Raw genomic sequence first — 22,393 nt, forward strand, 5'->3', positions numbered from 1 at the left:
AACCACCTCAGAATCCCTTGTTTTGGGGTACTCAGCCATCAGTTTGCTGCACTGGACGCTTGTCTGGCTCATTCCCGAGTGGCAGCACACCTCCACAAGGCCTCACTAATAAAATAAACACGTTAATGTGCCCATCACTGAGTCGGGTCAGCATTTCTCCTCTTTGAAGGAGCCCCGCAGCAGCAGCAGCGGGAGCAGCTCTGCACGTCCCTGAAAGGAGCCGACCTTCCCCGCCAGTGCTCAGCTGGAATTTGACCTGCATTAACACATCCAAAGTAGCCACACGTGTCAATAAATCAGCCTGCTGTATCCATTAACATTGAGGAAAGCACCTGGTTTTATCCTTTCAAGTCAATGAACCCTCCAAAGTCCTTGGAAGTTTGTCTCCAACATAGAAACGGTGTCAACAAAGGTTAATTTTCACTTGTGAACACGCCAAAAGCTTTACACTCATTTGTAGGACACGATGGAAAGATTAAACCAAACAGCCTCTAAATGCTCATCAATTCCAGCACTGTTTTCTCTGGGCAGGTGAGGAACTCTCTGAGGAACTCTCTGGGACTGGGAGCTGCTGCCTGGCAGCCAGCCGGCCATGCCACCCACACCTGCCCAGGGAGGGCTGGGAAAACACACCCGGGCAAGTTCAGCTCTGCTCATGGCACATTCTTCAGCTCATCCACGCATTCAGGGCAGGCAAGAAATCTCAAAAAAACCCCCCCAGTTTACCTGTGATGGGCTGGTTTGGATTTTACCAGCTGGAACCTACCCACAACATTCCCAAGTCAAAGAGTGACAGAATGGTTTGGGTTGGGAAGGATCATCTCATTCCAAACCTTGCCATGGCAGGGACACCTTTCCCTGTCCCAGGTGGCTCCAAGCCCCATCCAGCCTGGCCTTGGACACTTCCAGGGATCCAGGGGCAGCCACAGCTTCTCTGGGAATCTGTGCCATGTTCTGAGCAAGTCCCTGTTGCTCCCTGACACCCACCTGCCATATTTAAGGACACACAGTCTAGAAGACAAAGGAGCAGCACATGAACATTTTTAGAAAGCTCACACAAAACAAGTCTTTATTCTTTGTCGCAGAAAATAAATACAGGTGCATATTCCATATGCTTTTCTATAAAAGCACTCCTACAAAATCACTGAACTGCATACAACAGTACAACCTTTTTGGCTTTTAAAATGCAAATATTATACAGTCACTTCATTTTATTATCATTTAAAGCACTTGTAGCAAGCAGCTTTGGAAAAGGAATGCTTAATTTAGAAGCCAAATTCTTGCCTCAAGTGTTTTGTGGGATTTTTCCATCGTGTATAGTGCAACTAACCTAAAAGCAACTAGAACAGTTTTTTTTGTAAAACGTTTATTCCCACCAACCCCCCCACTCCAAAAAAACCCATCAAAGGAAAAAAAAAGTCTTAAAAACTGTTCTACCTTGATACTTAAACCAAGAGAAACAAGAAGTGGCTCAATGGAAATATTAAGGTAAGCACAACGCTTCACAGCTCGTTCTCTGTTCGCTTCCAGTTTGGCCCGGGGTGTTTCTTGAGAGGAAGAAAAGCTTTAATCATCCACTCCTATATTCCTGAAAAGGTAGGACATGGACTCCCCATTGTGGATCCTGCGAATGGCTTCTGACAGGATCATGCTGATATCCACAGTCTTGATTTTAGGGCACTGAAGTTTTTGTATTTCATGTGGAATTGTATTTGTAACAACCACCTACAGGAAGAAGAAATGCTCAGGGAGATGTAGCTCTGTTGTTTTCCACCTTTTATACTGGAAGGGTGAAAGGGCCTTTTAGAGATCCCACAAAACCACTCTGGCTGACAAAACAACATTTTACATTACTGTCAGGGTCACAGTGTGAGGAAGAGCCGTGTGTTCCCACAGGTTCCATGTATCCATGGATACCAATGGCACTGTCCCTCCTTCCTTTCATTCATTCCCTCTGCCACACAGATCCAGAGGAGGTACAAAAACATCCCACCACTGAAGAGAAAGGTGTGCTGTACTGACAGTCCAGCACCTCACCACTTCCCACATCCCCACTGCTATATTTGAGGACATGTGGATGCTAATACTCCAGCACACAATCCCACAGTAAGAGAGCCTGAACCAGGAGCCTCCCATCTAAATCCTTAATGCCAGCATGTCACAGACATAATTTATGAAAAATCCTTTTGCCAGGATCTTTCCTCCTGAGAAGATGGGAAGCTTCAGCTTCCCCATGTTTTGCTGCTTTGGAATGTGATTTGGAGAACTGTTTACACCCCATGTGAACCCTTCCCTTCCCTTCCCTTCCCTCTCCTTTCCTTTCCCCTGTCCTTTCCCCTTTCCTTTTTCCTTTCCTGCTTTCTGATGGATCCTTTCTCTCTATTCTAGTATAGTTTTAGTACAGCATTTTAAAATAATATAATATCATAATAGAATAAATCAACCTTCTGAAACGTGGAGTCAAGAGTCTCATCTCTTCCCTCATCCTGGGGCCCTCAAACACAGCCATACCAGCATATGTCAAGAATCAATTCAGGAGAAAATGGCTGCTGTGAAAAGCCCAAATCCCCTGCTCAGAGCTCAGACCCCACACTCACTTCGTCGATGGCAGACTCCTCGATCAGCCGGGGAGCATCTGAGGACAGCAGGCCATGGGTGGCCATGACAAAGATCTTGTAGGCCCCTCTCTCCTTGAGGGTCTCAGCTGCAGCCAGAAAGGTGTCAACGTCATCGATGATGTCATCCTGCCAAAATCCCAGAGTCACTGAGGGTTCACCACACCAGACAGGCCAACGCAGCACACCTGACTGACAGCACAGCTTTACCAAGTGTAACAAACCCCAAACTATCAGAAAATTGTTCTTTTCCTTGACAAGCCCAGAGATTACACTCTGCTTTAGAGAAAAGTGCATCAAGGAATGACAGAATGGCCTGGGTTGGAAGGGACCTTAAGGATCATCTCATTGCAAGCCCTGCCATGGGCAGGGACCCCTCCCATGAGACCTGGTTGCTCAGAGTTCCACACAGCCTAGCCTTGAATGCTTCCAGGGATGGGGCCCCCACAGCTGCCCTCACAGGGAAAAATTTCTTCCTTAAATCCAATCTAAACCTACTCTCCTGTAAGTCTGAAGCCATTCCCCCTCGTTCTGTCACTGCAGGCCCTTATAAATAGTCTCTCTCCATTTTTCTTGCAGGCTCTCCTCAGGTACTGGACAGCCACAATTAGGTCACCCCAGATCCTTCTCTTTTCCAGGCTGAGCAATCCCAGTTCTCTCAGCCTTTCCTCACAGCACAGCTGCTCCATCCCTCTGATCATCTTGGTGGCCTCCTCCAGACTTGTTCCAACAAGTCCACGTCCATCACCTCAGCCTCACTGGCATTTCCCAACTCAGCAGCAGGAACTGGGTGATTCTCCCCTCCTCCTGTGCTGTGCATGCAGCACTTTGAACCCTTCAGGTCAGCACTGAACAGAATTCCACTTGCTCTGCTCATGGAAACAAGGTCCCAGTGCTGCTCCCAGAGTGGATCCCCTCAGAGTCCCAGCCAGCTCTGTGAGTGTGCTCAGTGCTGCCCCATCCTATCAGAAATCCACCAGCAACCAAAGTTCAGTGGCTGATACAGAACAGCTACTTGATTTCTGCAACTTTGACATGTTTAATATCACTGATGGCATGTCACTTACCACAATGATAGCTATTCTTCCTCCTACATCTCCAACAACTGTGATGGGTGGCTTTTCCTTGGGAATCAGCACTGATTAATGGCAGATGTTTTTAGAGGGGTAAAAAGGAGAAAGAAAAGAGGAAGTTTATATAATTTATTTGTGGAAATGTCTGATGGGTCACCACTATTAGAGACACGAAGCAGCAACTATTTCAACATCACTACTAAAGAAAATTAGCAAGATTCTGATACATAAATATTTTTAAAGCTTAATTAAAATATTAATTATAGTAATTTTTATCTGAATTCTTTACAAATTCAATTAATTCTTAATTTCAGCACAGAAAGAGTGGCTTGCAAACACAACCAGTCCAATCACCCATTGACACCCACGCTGGGTTTGTGCCCTGCAGTGTTGGTGGTGCAGCTGTGGGTCACATCCACACTCCAGCAAGAATCATCTTCTCCCCACCAAGAAAGATTTTTTTTTCCTCTGTGAAGAACCACTCCTTTTAGCCAACCCACCCCTGCCAAACCCAATCCCTAAAGCCACAAACCCACCAGGTAACACCTTCCCCCACACACTTACTTACTGGGGATCTCCAGGCTGGGGTGGATGGCAGCCACGTACTTGGCTGTGGGAGGGGAGTGCCGGCCATCCACCATGTCAGACTCAGCATCCTGAGCTTCCCCGTGGATCACGGCGATGCCCAACCGCAGGCGCTCGGCGAACGACTGTGCCCTGCAGGGGAAGGGTTAACAGAGCCCAGGAAAAGGTTAGAAAAGGTTACACTTCAAGTAACTCACCTGTGCACAACCCTATTTCCATTTTATTTCTAGTGTTTCAGAGGGAAGTCAGACGATCTTAAAATTTTAGGAGAATTCATAGAAGAAATCAGTTGCTTCTCAGGATCTTTTTTTATCAGGCTTGGTAAAGTCAGAGTAACCTTCAAAGGGCCTTAAAGCAGCAGGATGAATGCTGCAAGTCACAAAATGCTGACTGCTCCCTTCTGCTTTGCCCAAGAGCCAAAATAACACTTCCCAGCCTTCAGGGATCCCATGCTTTAGCTGGACACATCTAACAGTAACCAAGAACAGTGTTGATGTCTGCATTGTCAACAATTAATAGGAAAAAAATACTCATATAAAAAAAGAAGTGAAGTGTTCACCTATTCATTTACTAGTAAATAAAGACAATGTCCCTGACCTGCTGGTACATAACCTGAGATACCCTATGGAAAAGGGGATCCAGATGATCATTCTGCCTGACAAACCACACTTGGGAGTTGAACAGCTTGGATTTTTTAATTAGCTGACATGAAGTTCTTTCACACTGCAATATTTCTTCAACCAAAATTAGAAATTTCTGTAATGAAGTGTAAGGTTAGTTGGGGGAGTGGGAAAAGCAGAGTCAGGAAAATAGGAATTTGCATCCCAGATATTGGAAGCAGCAAATACTAATTGGCACATCCACCCCAGCTCACCTTGCACACCCAAGGGTTTGGGATCCTGCCTAAGCCACACATCCAGGTCTGCTCTGGCCCAAGCAAGCCCAGCACATCCAGAGTGATTCACCCTGCCCTAACATCAGCACCTCAGACCAGAGCCTGAATCACCTCCTCTGTCCTTAAGCCTTATTTCAAAGGGCTTTGAAACAATATCCAAACAATACAAAGTCCAGAGAATAATTTGCCCATCGTGATACTTAGTTAATTAAAAATTAAGAATCTTCCACCCTGTGGTTATCATACAGTTGCAATATATTTGCAAGTAGTTAATTATAGGTAATTATAATTACAAACAATAAGAGCTATGATTTAGCAGGAATAATCCTATCAATAAAACCGTATTAATGACCTTAAAATGCAGTATTAAACTGAATAAAGTTCAAAATAACAGCCAAGTGATTTGTTCATTTCCAGTGAGCTCAGAAACCACAGAGACATTCTGAACTTCACCACACAGGGGTTCTTTTTCACAAGCAGGCATTCATCAAAAGTATTTTCCTAGATTGTTTTCAGCCTGGATTAGGCTGAAACATCCAATTATCCCTCTCCCAATACAATGTAACTCTACAGATATTGTCCTTAAATACTCATAGGAACATGTGAAGAAGCTAAACAATACACTTGTGGGATCCTCTCCTCCACAAATCACTGCATGATGTGCAACTCATCTGTCTATTTGCTGGCATTGACAATTACTGGATGAGCATTAAAATGCTGCAACAAACACTTGCCTCCACCCAAGAGGCAAGAGTGACACTGTGGAAGAGAAATGGAAAAGAAACAAATGTAAAATTACCTGGCCAAAACAAAAGAAATCACAAAAAGTACTGCTGGAGAAATAGATGAAAAAAGGTGGTTTGCTCCAGAAAATAAGGAACACACAGAGTATCACAATTCTCTGGCATGGAAGTCCAAATATCTTTTCAAAAAACTCTTGGTTTGTCACCACAGCAAATACAGCCTTTCTTAAAGCATCATCCAGCTCTTACAGCACCTGCTGACAGCAGGTAATTCCAGAGTTTAGGAACAGTCAACTAAAAAGCTTCATGGATTAAGAACAGCCATTCACCCACCAAAGACTTGACAATCACAATCACCTCAAACAGCAAACCCAGTTTCACCATCTGTGTTTAGGATCTGATCAGCCATGCTCTTAGTTATGCCCATGTTAAGAAACTCATCTGGATTAATGGCATTAACTTCCAGCCACTTTTCCTCATTTGCAGCAGGAGATTTATAATGTAAAAGCACACAAATATAACATGATTAAAAATCTTCTTAATCATAAGCATTTACCACCTCCTTTTGTATGGGTTTTTTTTTCACTCTCCTTAGATTTATTATGATTACAGCAATGATGTAAGAAGTACACAGCTGACAGAGGAGAATTGGGAGTGGTGTGAAGGCTGCATATTCTAATTACTGGGTATTTGTCCTTCACTTGATCCCAAGAACAAAATCCCAAAAGAGATTTCCTGCTCTAAGGCAAGAGAGCAGATCTTACCCACCTCTTTGCAGATGCAGGAGATTTGGCCACAATTACAGCATTCCTGTAGTCTGGTATCTGTAGTAAATAACAGATAGCAATGTCCACTTCATATCTTTAGACAAATTTAAACTCAGTAAGAATCAGAGAACTTTATTTTGCCAGAAGAATTGTAAGCATTGAACATTTTACCTAAGAAAGCAACCTCAGGAATCCATGGTACATGATCAGGGTTGACAGCTCAGTAAAAACACATATTTAGAAAATTCAGATATCAACTTCAAACTGTACCTTTTATAAACCCCATTTTATAGCACAGGTAGCAGAAAAGCAACTGCTTTAGGACACCAGGGTTACACCTACAAGTGTTGAAAGAAACAGGAAACCATCAAAATTAAAGTTTCCTGCTCAACAGAAATTGTCTTTCATCACTAAAACCCAGCATTTTACAACTTCCTACTGTCTTATAGAGTACCAAGAAAAGTCACACCTCTCCATCATATCACACTGACTCTTTCTCTGGACTACCAGAAGGGATAAAACTTCCACAGCCATTGCAGAGATCCTGGAGGCAGTCTCACAGTGCTGCAAACCCTGCCATGCTGGTCAGCACCAGGAGATGCTGCTGCAAATGCAGACAGCAGCAGAGGGATGAGGCCAGCAAGTCTGGGTTTCCCTCTGATGTCTGACATGTGCTTCAGTCAGGCTACAAGCACAGTCTGCTCCTGAGTTTGCTGCCCCTGCCCCATCTCATACTGGTTTTTCACTCCACACTCCTGATCCCCATTTAATTAGCATTTTAGTCCCCATGTCTAAAAGTTTCTTATTCTCATCTCTATTTTCCCTGCAAACAGTGACTCCACATCAGATTCATCTGGCTTGTAACTTCCCAAGCATTCCACCATCCATACTTCCAGATCTCCCTTCCAACAGCAACTACAACTGCACTCCCTCTGGTATCTCATTTTACCCCACTCCTTGCAAACTCAGCCTTTCCCTTCACTGTGCTGGGATGATCCATCTCTGTGGAGAGCAGCTCAGAGAACCTGTCTGTCCTTCTAGCCAAAAACCACAGGCCTGAGCCAAGCAAAGTCCTCAGAGCAGGTCCAGTCCCCAGAATCCCAGTGTTAAGGGATGGAAGACTCTTCACTAAATACCTGAAAATTGAGCTGTTAGGGGTGGGATTCACAGATTTGTGGGGATGACACCCTGTCATGCAGCTCAGCACCTTGTCAGATATCAAATACCCATTCCAGAGCACAGAAATACTTGGGGTTTCTGCAAACATAGGCAAAGTTCTTCCACAATCTGATCCACAATATACAAACTGCACTGCCTGATTATTTCCAAAAGCTCTACCTGAAATGGGCATGGGAAAAAAAAAATTAGTTCAGAATTTGGGCAAGGGCTCAACCAATGGAAAATAAGAAATTTGCTGAGCACGTCAGGCAACACTAATAACCCACAATGTTAGTAACTCCACCTATAAACTGGGAATTCAGCACGTTCTGTCCTTCACAAACACTGAGTTATACAAGAGGCTACAAGATTAACATGACGGAAGGCATGGACAAGGCAGGGCCTGTCACTCGACATAACAAAGGCTTTGATCTAGTTCAGACACCACTGCCTCATTTTTCCTCTGCCAAATTACCAAATTTGTTCTCAGCTCTTCAAAAATGAAGTCAGAAAGCCAGAAATGTCATCCCAAAGACTCTGAGGTGTCAACATGTCCATGTAACAAAGGGCTGTGTCACTCTGGGATTAACACCTGCTAAAAGGAAAGAGAAGCCACGAAGTTTCCAACATCTGCCAAGCACACCAAACTAAACACCCAACTACTTTCATATCACAGGAATTTCACTGATTGGACTGTCTTCATCCCAGAACAGCAACTGATTCTCTTCACGTCTAGGCATACATTTCTAACAGGGAACAACTACAAGCCCTCATTCTCCTAACTTTCAGTGAGATGTTTTTTAAGTGACTTGCGTTCTTATCACCTGGACTCCATTTCATGCTCCTCAGTACATCCCACCATGATTCCCACAGCTTTGAAAGCTCTGGCTTTCCCAGAGCAGGATATCCAGCAAGTTGTGGCCACCAGGAAGTTGAGATGAATACTAAATTCCCCCTGAGCAGGAAAGGATCAAGATTTTAAGCACAGATACTATAAATTATCTGGCTGCTGAAAGTATTTGCCAGAGATCCCATGTGATCAGATCCATTTAGTTAACTCTGGTTTTAGAAAATCCCCTCATGGATGAGCAGAGGGATGAAGAACTGAAAGTATCTTAAAACTTCTCTACACATACTTCAGATCTCTACAAATGGTCATTTGTTAGATTGCACAGCAGTGTCAGACTCAAAGCTGCAACAATTCTGTGTAAACCACTGAAAGCTCAGGAATCAAAATGTGCTTCAAGACCAAATCAGGACCAGGATCTTGTTACTGACCATACACCACACTTTCAAGAAACACATAAAGGCAAACATGTCTTGTGTCTGTGTATTTGGTTTTCCACTTTTGGTTTTTTTTTTTTAAAGTTAGGAAGTGCTTACAATGGGAAATACTTCTTTGCTGGAACACAAGATGAATGACTGTGGCAAAGCCAGAGCCTGGAGTTTTGTTCTGCCATCCTCTTTGACTCTATTACCAAATGAAATTATAATGAGAAATTCAAACAGATTTTAATACTGTCATAACAAAATGATGTTGGTTTGGGTTTCTCTAAGGGGGTGGGGTGGGGTGTGTTTTGTTTTTTAAATGGAGGAGGCATTCCCATCTTTATAAAAAGAAATAGCTTGGATTCAAAAGCAAGAGTGAGCTAAACCTTTTCTCTCACCAGGAAGAAAGCACTTGCTTTATTCCAAATTACCATTAGTCAGAGGCTTAACGTGCATCTTATACCTACAATTATCATCTGCACAGTTTGCACAGGCCAATCTACCAGGAGCACCTCTCAAAACCCTTATAAAAATAAGATGGAGAAATGGAGGCACAGAACATCCCAAGTTAAGCTCCTCAAGTCAAGACACGCAGTCTGAACTAACAGTGAGTGAGATTTCCACCCACCAGCCTGACTTCCAGGGCACAATCAGTAGGCTCTGAATAGTTTACAACTTCCAAAGTGTTTCTCATGATGTGATTTAAATTTATGCCCACACAAGCAGCCCATCCTATAAATGTCAAGGAAACTGGAAATAGGAAAGGAAGAGCACATCGAGAGCAGGAAAATGCTAATTAATTTTCAGTGTTAGGGGAATATATCTAAGAAAAAAACCAGCACTGCTGCATGGGTAAGAAAACACCAGCTCTTCAAGAAAGCAAAAGTTACATGTGGGGAAGAGAAGAAACAACAGCTCCTAACACCACTTCCTGCCCCAATATGACCCATCTCCCCTTAAAATTCAGTTTGATAAGTTAATATTTTCAGAGGGATTTGTTTCAGATGCTCTGAGACATGACAAAAAAAGAATTAAAAAAAAAAAAACCAGCTGTAATAACCAGCCTTCCTCACCTCTTCTTGGATGTACTGGAGTAAAAATGGAGATGCTCTCAAGTTATCAACTGGAATATTGAAGAAACCCTGAATTTCCTTCTGATGTAAATCCATGGTAATAAGATGAGTTAGTCCTTTAAAATAAAATAGCAAGACATACAGAGAAGCACATCAGGAAAAGTAAGAGAGAACAGACACTTTATTTTTCTTAGCTTCAATGCTGTTAGAAAATTTCTAAGCTGCATGAGAACACTGGGTGAAAACACATAATAAATTAATTTTAGTCCCTCTTAAGCACACTGGCATTAACATGTTTTGAGGCTTCTACAGTGACTTTTTTAAAAGAACCTCAGAACACTGCACATAACTGACTCTGCAGTGCCACACTGAGGCAGGCAAGATCCTTCTCACTGGACACGGGACAAAATGGAAGCATTGATTTGTCCTGTGTCACACAGCAAGACCCTGGCACACTCATTAGTTCTGAACTCCTGAAAAATGGGCCAAGCTCCTAATCAAAAACCACTTCTCTCAAAATAACAGCCCAGATCCCACAGTTTGTTATAACTGCCTGCTTTTTTCCCAGGGATGGGAGTGAAAGGAAAGAAGTAGAAAATGTGTTGAAGGCTGTGAAAATGAATAATCTCATTCTCCCACATGGTCTCAGATGTAAAGGACAAAGTGCATTCATCCAAGAAGTAAAAAACAAGACAGAAATGACAAGGCACAACTGTTCCAGACTGTAAGAAAGGCAAAAGATTGTATAATGAGAGGTGGATACCAGAGCCCAAAGCAGCTCAGCCCAGCAGACTCATTTTGCCAGCTCAGTACACCTCAATGTAAAATGGCTGTATCAAATTTGGGTTTTTTATGAACTCATAATTTGGAAACATTTCTAATTACACTCTCCTTTTCACACAGGTTTTAAACACATGAAAAGCCTGGCAGTTATTTTTAAACAGAGTCCAAACTTGTGTACAGATCTCTGTAAACCTGGAAGCTGACAGCAGGAACCCCCCTTGCTCTGATTTAAGGAGAGCCACATTCTTACCAGCTTTGCACATCATGGAGGCCAGCAATTTGGAGACAATGGAGCCCCTTTTCCTCATCTTGCACTGTTTGCTGTAGGGGAAGTAAGGAATCACTCCAATAATGCTTTTGGCACAGGAGGTTTTACATGCATACACCATGATCAGGAGCTCCATGATCGTGGTATTCACATCCCTGCAAGAGAAACATCTGCTTCTGTAGCTGGTGCATAAAAATCCTCTGTTCACCACAGTATTCACACCCAGCAGAGATGGAGAGGGCACGTTTTTAGAGAATTGGACATCAACTAAGATCTGTATTTCTGCTGCCATTAAAAAAGTCTTAGCATTTGTAAAGTTCTTTTCACATAACATTAAAGAATTTCTGAATCACAGGACACATTGCCCAGGAAACATTCCTCCTACATCTTAACTTTGTGATGGTGCTGGAGACAGGGAGCTGAGAAGAGAAGAATTTAAAGAGATTGACATAAGCAAAAGAATACACTTAGGGAAGGAATGCAGAGACCAAGGGGAAGGCTTTATTGATATAGTCACTAAAAAGTAGAATTGTAGAAGCTACCTTATGCCACAGCTGTCTTTGTGTACATAAAAAAACCCAACAAAACCAATACCAAAAACCCTCCACAAGCCTCTATCTAGTTAATATAAGCTTATTACACTACATCACAAAGACAAAAGGTGATTAAAAATGAAGATCAGAAGCATTGCTATGGACAGCCCACATCAAATGCCAGCAGAGTTACTCACTTTGAAACTGTTTGGATGATAAACACATCCTTTCCTCTCACAGACTCCTGAATCTGCACTCGTGTTTCTGCCAAGAAGAGAAAGATGCAATATTTGCAAGAGCAAAACTCTTTTTAGAGTCTAAGAAAAGGGGAACCAAGATATTCAAATCAGTGTCAGGTGCATTTCCAGTTTTGCTAATTAAATGCTCACCTCTGTTTGGCTCTTGATAAACCTGAACCTTCCCCATCTCAACTCCCAGGCGCCTGCAGGAACAGAAATAAGGTAGAAGTCAATAAGGGAAGAGGAAGGGCAAATCAAATGTAAATCCCACATAATGCAACAGTGACTGGAAAGGGTGCATTCCATGGGAGAAAACCAAGGAAAGAAAATCCCAAACCATAAAACCAGTAATTACAGTGAACATCTCTTTAAAAAAATCTACATTTCCAAAAGCTGCACTGCAGCCTATGCTAAACTTATTTTCCAGTCAAGCTCAGAATAAGCAGCAGGAGAAAGAAAAAAGCTGCTGTAAAAATCTAACATTTTGTAATTTTTAATATATTTCTTGCCCTGTATATATACACACACATGTGGCAACATACATGTGCACAATACTTAAAAATACTGCTTTTAAATCATTCTTCTCTGCAGAAAAAAGTCAATGCAGAGTGAAGAGGAAAGAGTAGCAAGCACTATTTTATGGATAATGGAAGAATAATATCTGCTGCATTTATTCCTTGTCAGCATTAGCTAGACCCCAACACTACTGCACTCAGGCCCAAATTCTTTCTACACGTAACCTGAGTTCCTTTGCACTCCCCTTTCCCCTCCTATCACACCTAAATTTGGGTAAATAAGCCTCTGCAAGAAATCCATCTTGTCTAATATTCCCAGCAATCTTATGCATCCTAATTAGCACATTAAAAATGTACTCAAGTCCTAAAAGTTCTGCCACAGCTATTAATGGATTTAAGCTAAAGAAATGTTCCCATCCAAAATATTCAGAGAGCAGGAGGGATGTAGCTTTCCTGCCTAAAAATATCCCACTACAAGGAGTGAAAATTCTGCCATGATGATTTAACACTATGCAAACATTAATTATCCCACGTGTTTCCTATCAAATGCTGCAGCCAGTCACAGCCTGCTGTGGAACAATTCAAACACAAGTTACTCTCTCTGTTATTGAGCTGTTGAATATCCTCTCCAACAGAGCAAACTCCATATTCTTGGAAATCATGGCAGTTTTCCCATGAAACTTCCCTTAAATAGGGAAAACAAGTGTCCAGTAAAACAAATCCCATCAGAATAACCCCAAGATTAATGGGAAGATTCCCTGCAGACTTGACTTACTCAGCAATCCTCTTGGACAGTTCCATGCACGAGGAATTGGAATTGGCTGAGAACAGCACCAGCCCACCCTTGGTGATATTCATGATGGCCCCAAATTCAGTTGATGGCACACAAAACATCAACCCTAAGTTGTTTTGCCACTTCTAAAAGACTGCAAGAGATCAAAGCATTTAAATCCATGTTAAGAAACAAAACAAAACGAAACAAGACACACATTTGCTCTGTTTAGAAAGCGTAGTCTCCCAGAACCCTGGATATTCCAGCATCCTTAAAGTCTGTTATCCCCATTTAACAGCTTCCCTACAGCTCTCCAAAGATCCCCAAGACAACCTTCTAGCACCAGGATTTTTTTCCTTTTTAACTGTTTTCCTCAGGCTATCATCCAGTATTACTGATACTTTTTTCCATCACCTTGTCCAGTTCATTTTCCAGAACTGAGCAACGTTTATTGACTTTCCCAAAATCACAACGACAGTCTGAGGTAGAATTGAGCTAAAAGAGCTCCTGGGCCCTGGCTAGAAGAGGCTATTTCCAAAGCTGAGTCTCTTCCCATTACTTTGCAGTAACTTATAAACTTACAAATAAGGATGAAATGTAAGGAAGAATTCAGTAAAGCTGGCAGCTGTAAATAATGACCTCTTGCACAGCAAATCCACTTGCTGGAGCAGCTGTTGTCATTCTTTGAATGCAATATTTTTCCTGTGAAAACAGGAAAAAAATATCAGGAGGAAATCAGTATAATTTGTTTTTTTGTTTCAAATAAAGGCACAAACCACTAATCTCACCAAGGACTTGATGGGATTCCAGGTTTTTATTATTCTTTGTAAATCACATTTTCATGGTTACTTCTACTGTAAAATTTTAGTTAAATAAAATATTTAAAAAAAAATAAAATCCCATTGACCAGCAGCCCGGGTTAGATGGAAGGAATATTCAACTCAAAATCCTGCTGCATAAATAATCCAATCCCTCATCATCCATTTCAGCATTATGTAGGAGACTGGAAATATGAAACACAAGTGGCATAATTTAAACCAGAGCAAGCAGAAGTTACAGCAAAATCTGTAACTTTTTTCCTGGTAAACATCTCCCCACTGAGAAACAGAATTATCTAATAGTCACACATAATTGGTTAGAAAAAGCTGATGATGCATCAACTATTAAGTACTCCAAAACAACTACTCAAAGGAAGAGTTTTGTATTTACAGGAACAGCTGGCTAGGTCTGTAATGAAACTCCTTCACACCTCCTTTACAACCAGACAGTCTGGCTCGGTTTAACTTTGTCACAGGAACCCGATTCACTCTTGTGAAGAGCCAAAGTCAAGTCAGGAACTTCTAACAACAAATGTGCCGGGGCCAAGGCTGAGCTGTGCTCGCCTGCCATGAATGAAAACCTGCCTGTCATCAGAACTGTGCACAGACAGCTCCAGCCCCCAGAATGTCTGAATGCTTCACTGCACTAAATCCAGAGGGACACCCAAAGCAAAACCTGCATCCCTCTCAAATTAAATACCTTTAAAAAAACCTATTTCATATCTAGTGGTTCTCTGCTCTGCTGCTCACTCACTCTCTGCAACTCCCAGCTGTCAACTAATGGCCATCATCCATTAAATGTTCATGATGGTGTTCGAGTTCCTCTCAGCTCCACCAGAGCGAAGAACCTCAAATGCTTTTAGGTCTGAGAACAGCACCTGAGAGCACCCTGCTTGTGTGCTGGATGGGAACAGCGTGGAGGCAACTTTCTGTGTTCCTAAAAGCATTCACAGAGGGTTCAGAAGGTGTATTTTTATATTCAGAAGGTGTATTTTTATCCAGTTGTGTGTCTCCTTTGGTCCATAGATTAGGCAAATGAGGAGCTGATTAAGAGATCTGAAAAGATGAGTTGTTGGCTCCCAACTATTGCTGAGGGTGCATTTTACACCACCATATACTGATGTATTTTCAAGCAACAGTGAACACTGCTCTTCATATTAGTATAGGTCAAGGACTTTCTTGTGGATGTACTCCAGCAGCTACAGGTGGGCTATGGCATGTGTGGGCAGGGAAGTTGCATTTCAAGAGTAGTATGGATACATCAACCTTCAAACAGGTGTTGGGATGAAAGCAAGCTCACAAAACTTTATTAGATGTGCAAAGGCATAACTCCACAGCGGTACATGGGATAATAACCCTCTGGTTTGAGGTGGACCAACCTTCCAGGGCTGAACAGAAGCACAGAACAGGCTGCAGCACAAACACCTGCCTCTCCTTTTGGGCTGCACACAATTACACAGACACATCACGATGAGCACAACCATTACTGGGCACACATGGCTTTATGCCTCCATCAACTGAGCATGTCCACACAGAAAGCAACGGAGGCAGGAATAAATGGACGGGATAAGGAACGGACCCCATGGGATGGACGGAATCTGCACCCTCTCACCACTCTCCCCACAGGGAATTTTCCCGTTTCTCCACACTCGCCGATCCCGGTGGGCTAAGAGACCCTTCCAGCCCACACCTCCCTCGGTCCTTCGGATGCTCCAGGCGGGCCCCGTGCCCCCGGTGGATCCCATCCCTCCGCCCCAGAGCGGCCCGGGCACGCCGCCGCCCCACGCCGCTGCCCCGCACCTGTGGCACCTGCGGGCAGCCCCAACAACGCCGAGAAGGGGCCGCCCAGGAGACGGTCTCCATCCCCCTGAGGGAAGGGCGACCTAACCCATTCCTCAGGCGTCGGAACCCCGTGCGGGGAAGGGGGATGTCCTGCCCTCACACAGCCGGCTGAACTGGGCTGAGCGGGCGGCAGCGCCCCTCGCTGAAGGCCTTACCTGCCGGCTCCGGCCCCCCGGCCGCGGGAGAAGGCGGCCCGGCCGGAGGGGAAGGAGGGGGAGAGGCAGAGGCGGCGGCGGAGCTCAGCCCCTCCGGTGCTCCGCGGGCAAGATGGCGGCGGGGCGTGAGGGAGGGAGCGCGGGCGGGCGGGGCGGGCCCGAGGCGGCGCCCCCCCCCTTCCCCGCCGCGCTGAGGGGAGCGGGCGCCATCTTCGCCCTCAGCGCGCCGGGCTCGCGGCGGGGTTTGGAGGCACAGGGTATTAGGGTTTTAGAATAGTCAATGGCCGCGGGGTCTTGGAGTCACGGAGTTTTAGGGGTTTAGAATAGTCAGTGTTGGAAGGGACCTTCAGGATCGTCCAGTCCGGCTGTCAGCGCAGCACCAAACCACATCACCCACCGCCAGATGCGGGTGCCTCTTCCAACACCTCCCCGCGTACCTATGCCAATGCCTGGCCGCACGGACAATGAAAAGAATTTTTCTTATATCTAATCTGAATCTCCCATGTGTCAGCTTAAGGGCATTTCCAAGACCAGCCCTCTCCTCAGTACAACATCTTTTCAGGGAGTTGAAGGCAATGATAAGGGCCCCGAGCATCCTCCAGAGTAAACAAACCCAGCTCAGCCATCCCTTATAAAATACATTTCTAGACCTGTCACGAGCCTTGTTGTCCTTTGCTGAAAAAGAGAAGTACAGATCTGTTTTCCCCCTGTTTAAAAGCGGAAAAAAAAGGCTTTATCCCAAGACACCCATGATAAAACTGCTTTGAGGAACTTACAGTCATCCCACACAGACACACATCCCTCCTTTAAATACAAAACCCAAACACCATGTTTTTTCCCCAGACTGCGCGGTTAGAACCTGTTTTAAATTACACTTCTCAGTATGCCCAAGTTGAGCAGCATTTTATGGATCAGAATTTTAGCTTTTAGCATAAAGCTACAATTCAGGTACTTTCCACTGAAGCTTTTCTCACAAAAAGTAATTAAATTTATTATTCCTGGACTGCAGGGTGCATTGGAGCAAGGCTGATCATCCCAGCAGATATTTCTGCCCACGGTGGCCTTAACATAAAGGAGGAGGAAAATCCACAGGCCAGCTCACCAAACATGCCTGCAAAGGGACCCCATTAAATTCATAATTTGAAACTGTGTTTTTTGCCACTACAAGCTGCATTTTCCACTTTAAATATCACAGGCCAGTGTTTTCCCCAGATTTCACATTTGTTTCTTGCTTCATGCATTCCAAGACTTGGTCATCTCTTTTTTTTTATTTTTTATTTTTTCCAGCAGAGTTGGAGCTGGGGAAGGAGAAGCCCATTTAACGTGGAGCCGTGGAGCAGATGCTGAGCACTCCACTTGCAGGCTCACAAAGCCAGGACATCTGTTAGAAATATGTGAGCAGAGAGGCCACCAAGCCTCTTAGATGCTGCAGTGATCCTCTGCCTTTCCTACATCCTTTTCCAAATTACACTGAGGTGCAAGGGAATAGTCCCATCCCTCATCACCCCCACCATTCCCAGCCCATGTTTTTCTGCTTCCAGGCTGGTGCTGCCACACAGCTGATTCAGGATCACTGACCCAAAGCAGGTTCTTTTTTTGTTTCAGGGTTTTCAGGACAAAAAGGAAAGGGGGGTGAGCTTTTTGTTGGCCTCTTCACAGAGCAGCAGATATTTCTCTTCGCATCAGTCTCCCTCGCAGGATCCCACTACAGGCTGGTGTGGCAGAGGAGTTTAATGCAGAATGACCAGAAGCAACACATGGTGAAGCACTGATCCTTAGTGCAATTAGCAGCCTTCCCCAGAAGCATTTTTCAAAACCCCAGGGCACTCAGAATTTGCTGACTGTTTGATTTGTGCTGCCCCAAATTCGTGACATTGCTTAAGCAAACCACAGGACCAGGAACTAAGTGATCCTGTCTTCTGACCTGTTTTTATAAGGCTACTGCCCTTGTTTTCTTGGAGAAAAAAAAAATCTATTTATTTCCCACCTCTGTCTTCCTGATCAGAGGAACACCAGTTTAAATCTCAGCTCCCAAGGGAGAGGGATTTGTTAAGTTGACAATACTCTATTTAAACACTAAGAGTTCAACAAGCACTTGCTCCAAGATGAGCACGTGGATTTTGTTTCATTCAATTAGCAGCCATCTAAGGAATTCTGAAAATTTGCTGGCTGTGAACACACTGGCTCACAGAGGCTTGTTGTTCTTATTCCAGATGTGACCCTGGCAAAAATAAAACTCCCCCACACCACACCTAGTCCAGCCAAGGTGAAGGGCACTGCTCATCCAGCACTGGGCTGGACGACAGCCTGCATCCATCACCTGGGAGAAGATAAATGCTGCTGTCACCCCAGCTCCTGAGCTCCATCCATCACTGCTCAACCAGGTTGGCTTTTGTTTGTTTGTTTGGAGTTGTTTCTGTTAAAAAAAGAAAAAAAGTGGATATTAAAGCTCACCTCCCAAACCAGCTGACAGTGAGAACCATCAGACACGGTGCACCAGAGAAACACTCTGATTTCATCCTGACAGAGCCCTGTGGATAAGTTTGGTCTCTCCCAACAAATAAAGGCATCCCAAAAACATCCTCTACCCTACACAGCCCCTGTGAGCCTGCAGGCAGGTTCTGCAGCACACAGAGACCTCCACACTGAGCACAGACCAAAAGCCATCACCTCCCTGCTCCCCTGCTTTCAGCTTTATTGCCTGGGGGAAAACTGTGTCCAACTTCCAGCAGATTCTGCCTTGGATACCACCCAGCTAGGGAGACAGAACCCAAAACAACTATAAATGCATTTTGGAATTGATGGAAGGTGTAATTTTATCATATCTTGGGAGTGATCTGGAAATAGCATTCCCCATGCCTGGAAATAAAGTGCTTTAATAAAAGTCCTGGAGTAGAGAACACATCTTCTCTGTGTGAAGGGCTGTGGCAGCAGACAGCACTCATTGCTTTATCAAATATTACTGCTTGGCTGTCTGTGGGAAACAGACACAGACTCATTTGTCACAGTCCTGTTCCCCCTGAGTCACAAAGGACTCCCTGAGTTCAGGGATTTTTTCCTGTTTCCAACCGCGCTCCCAGTTCCGGATCAGTCTGTAATGTTTAACAGATCTGCCACATCAGCTCCAGCACAGACACAGGGTTATCTCCAGCCAGCCTCCCAACAAGGGGATGAGAGGTTTTGTGGGAATACCTGGAGTGTGGCAGGTCCTGCACAGACAGACAGCTCGAGCTGGATGTCAAGGTGAGGGTTTGGACAAACACGGCACCAGCACGGTGGTGGTGTGTCTTGTTTGGTTCTCAGATTCCCTCTGCTTTGCTGTGCGTGGGCAGCTCTGTCCTGCAAAGTCTGTGTGAGATCCTGTTCACACCCATCACCTGGTGTTTACAGGTGTGGTTTGCCCTTTAAGCAAAATTGATTGGACTGCACAGTGAAACCATGTCATTTTAGGGAATTTGAACAGCTACACAGTCCATGACAAACACGAATTAGTGCTCTGTTCCTCTTTGTCCTGCTGACTGGGTCCCAGCAGGATTTGCCATTTGCCTCACTAAGCTGCAGCTCCTGTCCAAATAGCACACAGGCACCATGCCCTGTGCAGGCATTTAGTGAGCACACAAGGGCTTGACTTGGCCACTGCAGAGCAGCTCAGAGGATTAAAGCAGAATTCAGCATATGAGAGCAGGTCCTGTGCTTTGCATGCACAACTGTGGGGTGCAAAGAAAAATTTGGTACCAGCCTTGGCTCATGCACTAAAAAGGAGCTGGAAGAGGTGTAGGGAAGCAGCAAAGTGTGTTCTCTGTCCTCCCCAGTTTGGTTCTGACCAGGACCAGCAGCAGATTAATGCTTGTACTGGGAGTGGGACCCTCACCCAGCTGCTACACCAAAAAAAGGCTGAGCCTTACTCAGGCCTCTTCAGCCCACCCCACCCCACTTACTGACACTATTACCACCATCTCCTTCACAGAGAATCTTTCTACCAGATCCTCTCCTCTAATTCACTGTATTATTTCCTTCCTGCCTGGTTTCAGCAAGCGCTGGAAGAGGTTCTGCTCTCAGACTTCTGTATACTGCCTTTGACCTTATCAAACAAGTTCAAGAGTGGGACACTTAAAAATTTTACTCACCAGGAAAGTCTCACCAGAGGAGAGGCGTGGGGACTGGGAGGCTTCCCAGAGGCTTTTATTGTCTCATTAAGCTCTTCTTAATGAGAATTTCCTCACCTGCTGCAGTGTCCCTCCCATTCATTTGCATTCACTATCCTGCTGCTGGTACTTTCAAGGCTCCCACTCCTTCCTCTTTCCTCATAACTATTCTGAGCCCATTTTTTATCTCCCTGATCTCATCCAGGTCCCAGGGAGAAAATACTTTCTCCTCTTTTGTTACCGCTTGCCACATCCTCCTTGGCTGGTTTCCTCCCTGACATCTCTGCCTCCAGAGTTACCTGCAATAATCTCTCCTCCAAGGAAAGTCAGCAACAGCTGCTCGTGGGGAGATCCCTGACTTAAATGCTCACTAAAAACTTGCTTGCTCTCTCAGTAAGGCTCCCCATGCACAACCTGAACCACACACACCTCAGTGCCTGGACCCCAAACCCCGCAGTGGCTCTGCCCACCCCAGCCTGCTGTTTGTAGGGGAGGGGCTGTTGGATCTGCCCCTCTGCAGGGCCAATGAGGCCTCACCCCAGCAGGGCAGCAGGTTCAGCATCTTTCTCAATGACTGCAAATACTGGGGGGTTCAGGCTGTTCCACTCCTCCCATGGCATGTGAAAGAGCCTTGACAGCGAAGCTGCGTCAGAGGGGGCAGCAGCTGCCAAAGCAGCCATTCAGCCTCCTCTGCTTGCCTCTTGGAAAGTATTTCCCCCTTTTTTTCATTCAAGCTTTTCTAGATAAGGATATGGCAAATGGAAATATCAGAGGGAATGAACTGCCTCCTAGTTGGGAATGAGGGACTGACAATTATGCCAGTGATAATGAGATAGTCTGAACATGAGGGAACTCGATACAATGGGAGATTTATCTTGGAAGCAGTCCCGTGGCAGCCTGGCCTGTCTTGCTGTCAGCACGGTTTCCCATTGCACAAAGGGCAGGGATCAGAATCAGGATGACAAATCCATCTCTATCCCAAGCTCATCCTGCTCCGTTACCTACGGCTTTTCCAGTGGTAATTCCTTAGATCATCCAGATGCTCTGCTTCACTTAAACCACGTTGTCCCATGGGAATCTGTACACACCTTGGATCTCCAAATGACCCAGAAAATTGCTTTCTTTCCTACCATAAACCCAGTCAACACTTCAAATCCTGACCTTCAAGGCTGCCAGGCTTGAGGAGAGAGGCAAGCCAAGAGTCCAAGGCCTTGGTCCAACACCCGTGGAGACTCTTGTCACAAGGAATTATGTGGACTCTGCAAACAGATAAGGAAAACCAGAAACAGCAAACCTGGTCAAGCAAAACCTTGACATGGCAATCGATGCTGTAGTTTACCACCAGGTGCAGGTAAATAGCCCCAGAGTTACGTGCTGCATGGCAAACATTGCAGTTTTATCTGCATGACAGGCAGCAATTTGTGGCAAAGGTTAAATCTGTTCACTCAAGCTTGATGTATGGTCGTCGTGTTACATTCCCTGTTCTCAGCGGGTTTGTGCATGAATAAGTGCATGTGTGCCTTCAGGATCACTGCCTTCATTCAATACTGCACAGCCCAGCAGACCCATAATTAATCCCCAACATGTTCAAGTGACAGCTCTCATTCGTAACATCATCCATACAGAACAGTGAGGTGTGTGTAAATTCCTACAGTCCAGCTGGGAGTCAGAGATTTTCCACCACTGGAGCAGGGAGCCTCCAAGGCAGGTTTCTGACAGGACGAACAGGACAATTGGAGGTTGGACTAATCTACAGGTGAAATGGGTAGGGCAGGAGAAGGAGGTGTGATACAGTCCCTGCTCGCTCAGCTGCCGAGGATGGGCTGGGAATGACAACACCTCCGTGCCATCATTCCCTGTTCTGTGACCGACATTTTCTACTCGCAAAAATCTAGGAGTTCCAGAGGCTTATGAAGCCTGTAAGAAAGTCCCCAAATTCTTCATCCTGAACAGCTTGCAAACATGAAGTTTGGCCAGACTCAGCTCAGCCACTTCTTTCTTCTCCCAATCACTGGAGAAGGCCTGAAACCCCAATAAACCATTACCATGGTCTGGCAATCAGATCTATGTGCCCCAGGCAAATCCTCACACCCAGCTCATGTCCTGTCTGCCTCACTCATAGAGCTGCTGCTAATACCAGTGGTT

The 22,393-nt window shown here is 44.8% G+C and overlaps 1 protein-coding gene across 1 annotated transcript; it reads right to left on the minus strand.

Moving 5' to 3' along the window:
* Positions 1 to 1,040: 1,040 nt before the first annotated feature.
* On the minus strand, positions 1,041 to 16,240 carry PRPSAP2 (phosphoribosyl pyrophosphate synthetase associated protein 2). Its single transcript, XM_039732343.1, has 12 exons — positions 16,104 to 16,240; positions 13,871 to 13,990; positions 13,292 to 13,442; positions 12,152 to 12,204; positions 11,960 to 12,026; positions 11,212 to 11,384; positions 10,179 to 10,294; positions 6,680 to 6,735; positions 4,257 to 4,405; positions 3,683 to 3,753; positions 2,598 to 2,744; positions 1,041 to 1,725 (listed from the first exon to the last, which is right to left on the minus strand). Exons 3-12 carry the CDS (start codon positions 13,408 to 13,410, stop codon positions 1,567 to 1,569), a joined length of 1,110 nt encoding a protein of 369 aa, XP_039588277.1. The 5' UTR covers positions 13,411 to 13,442; positions 13,871 to 13,990; positions 16,104 to 16,240; the 3' UTR covers positions 1,041 to 1,566.
* Positions 16,241 to 22,393: the final 6,153 nt, after the last annotated feature.

This window comes from Passer montanus, unplaced genomic scaffold (assembly GCF_014805655.1).
Source record: "Passer montanus isolate IOZ18808 unplaced genomic scaffold, ASM1480565v1 scaffold8, whole genome shotgun sequence".
NCBI lineage: Eukaryota > Metazoa > Chordata > Aves > Passeriformes > Passeridae > Passer > Passer montanus.

What these genes read in the sequence shown, in the direction of transcription:
- PRPSAP2 (XM_039732343.1), bottom strand. Translation starts at nt 13,410, where the DNA reads ATGTTTTGTGTGCCATCAACTGAATTTGGGGCCATCATGAATATCACC. An exon ending in ATCATCCAAACAGTTTCAAA is followed by an intron (nt 11,385 to 11,959) that starts GTGAGTAACTCT and finishes TTTCTCTTGCAG; the next exon opens with GGATGTGAATACCACGATCA. An exon ending in AGGAGTCTGCCATCGACGAA is followed by an intron (nt 1,726 to 2,597) that starts GTGAGTGTGGGG and finishes TTCTTCCTGTAG; the next exon opens with GTGGTTGTTACAAATACAAT.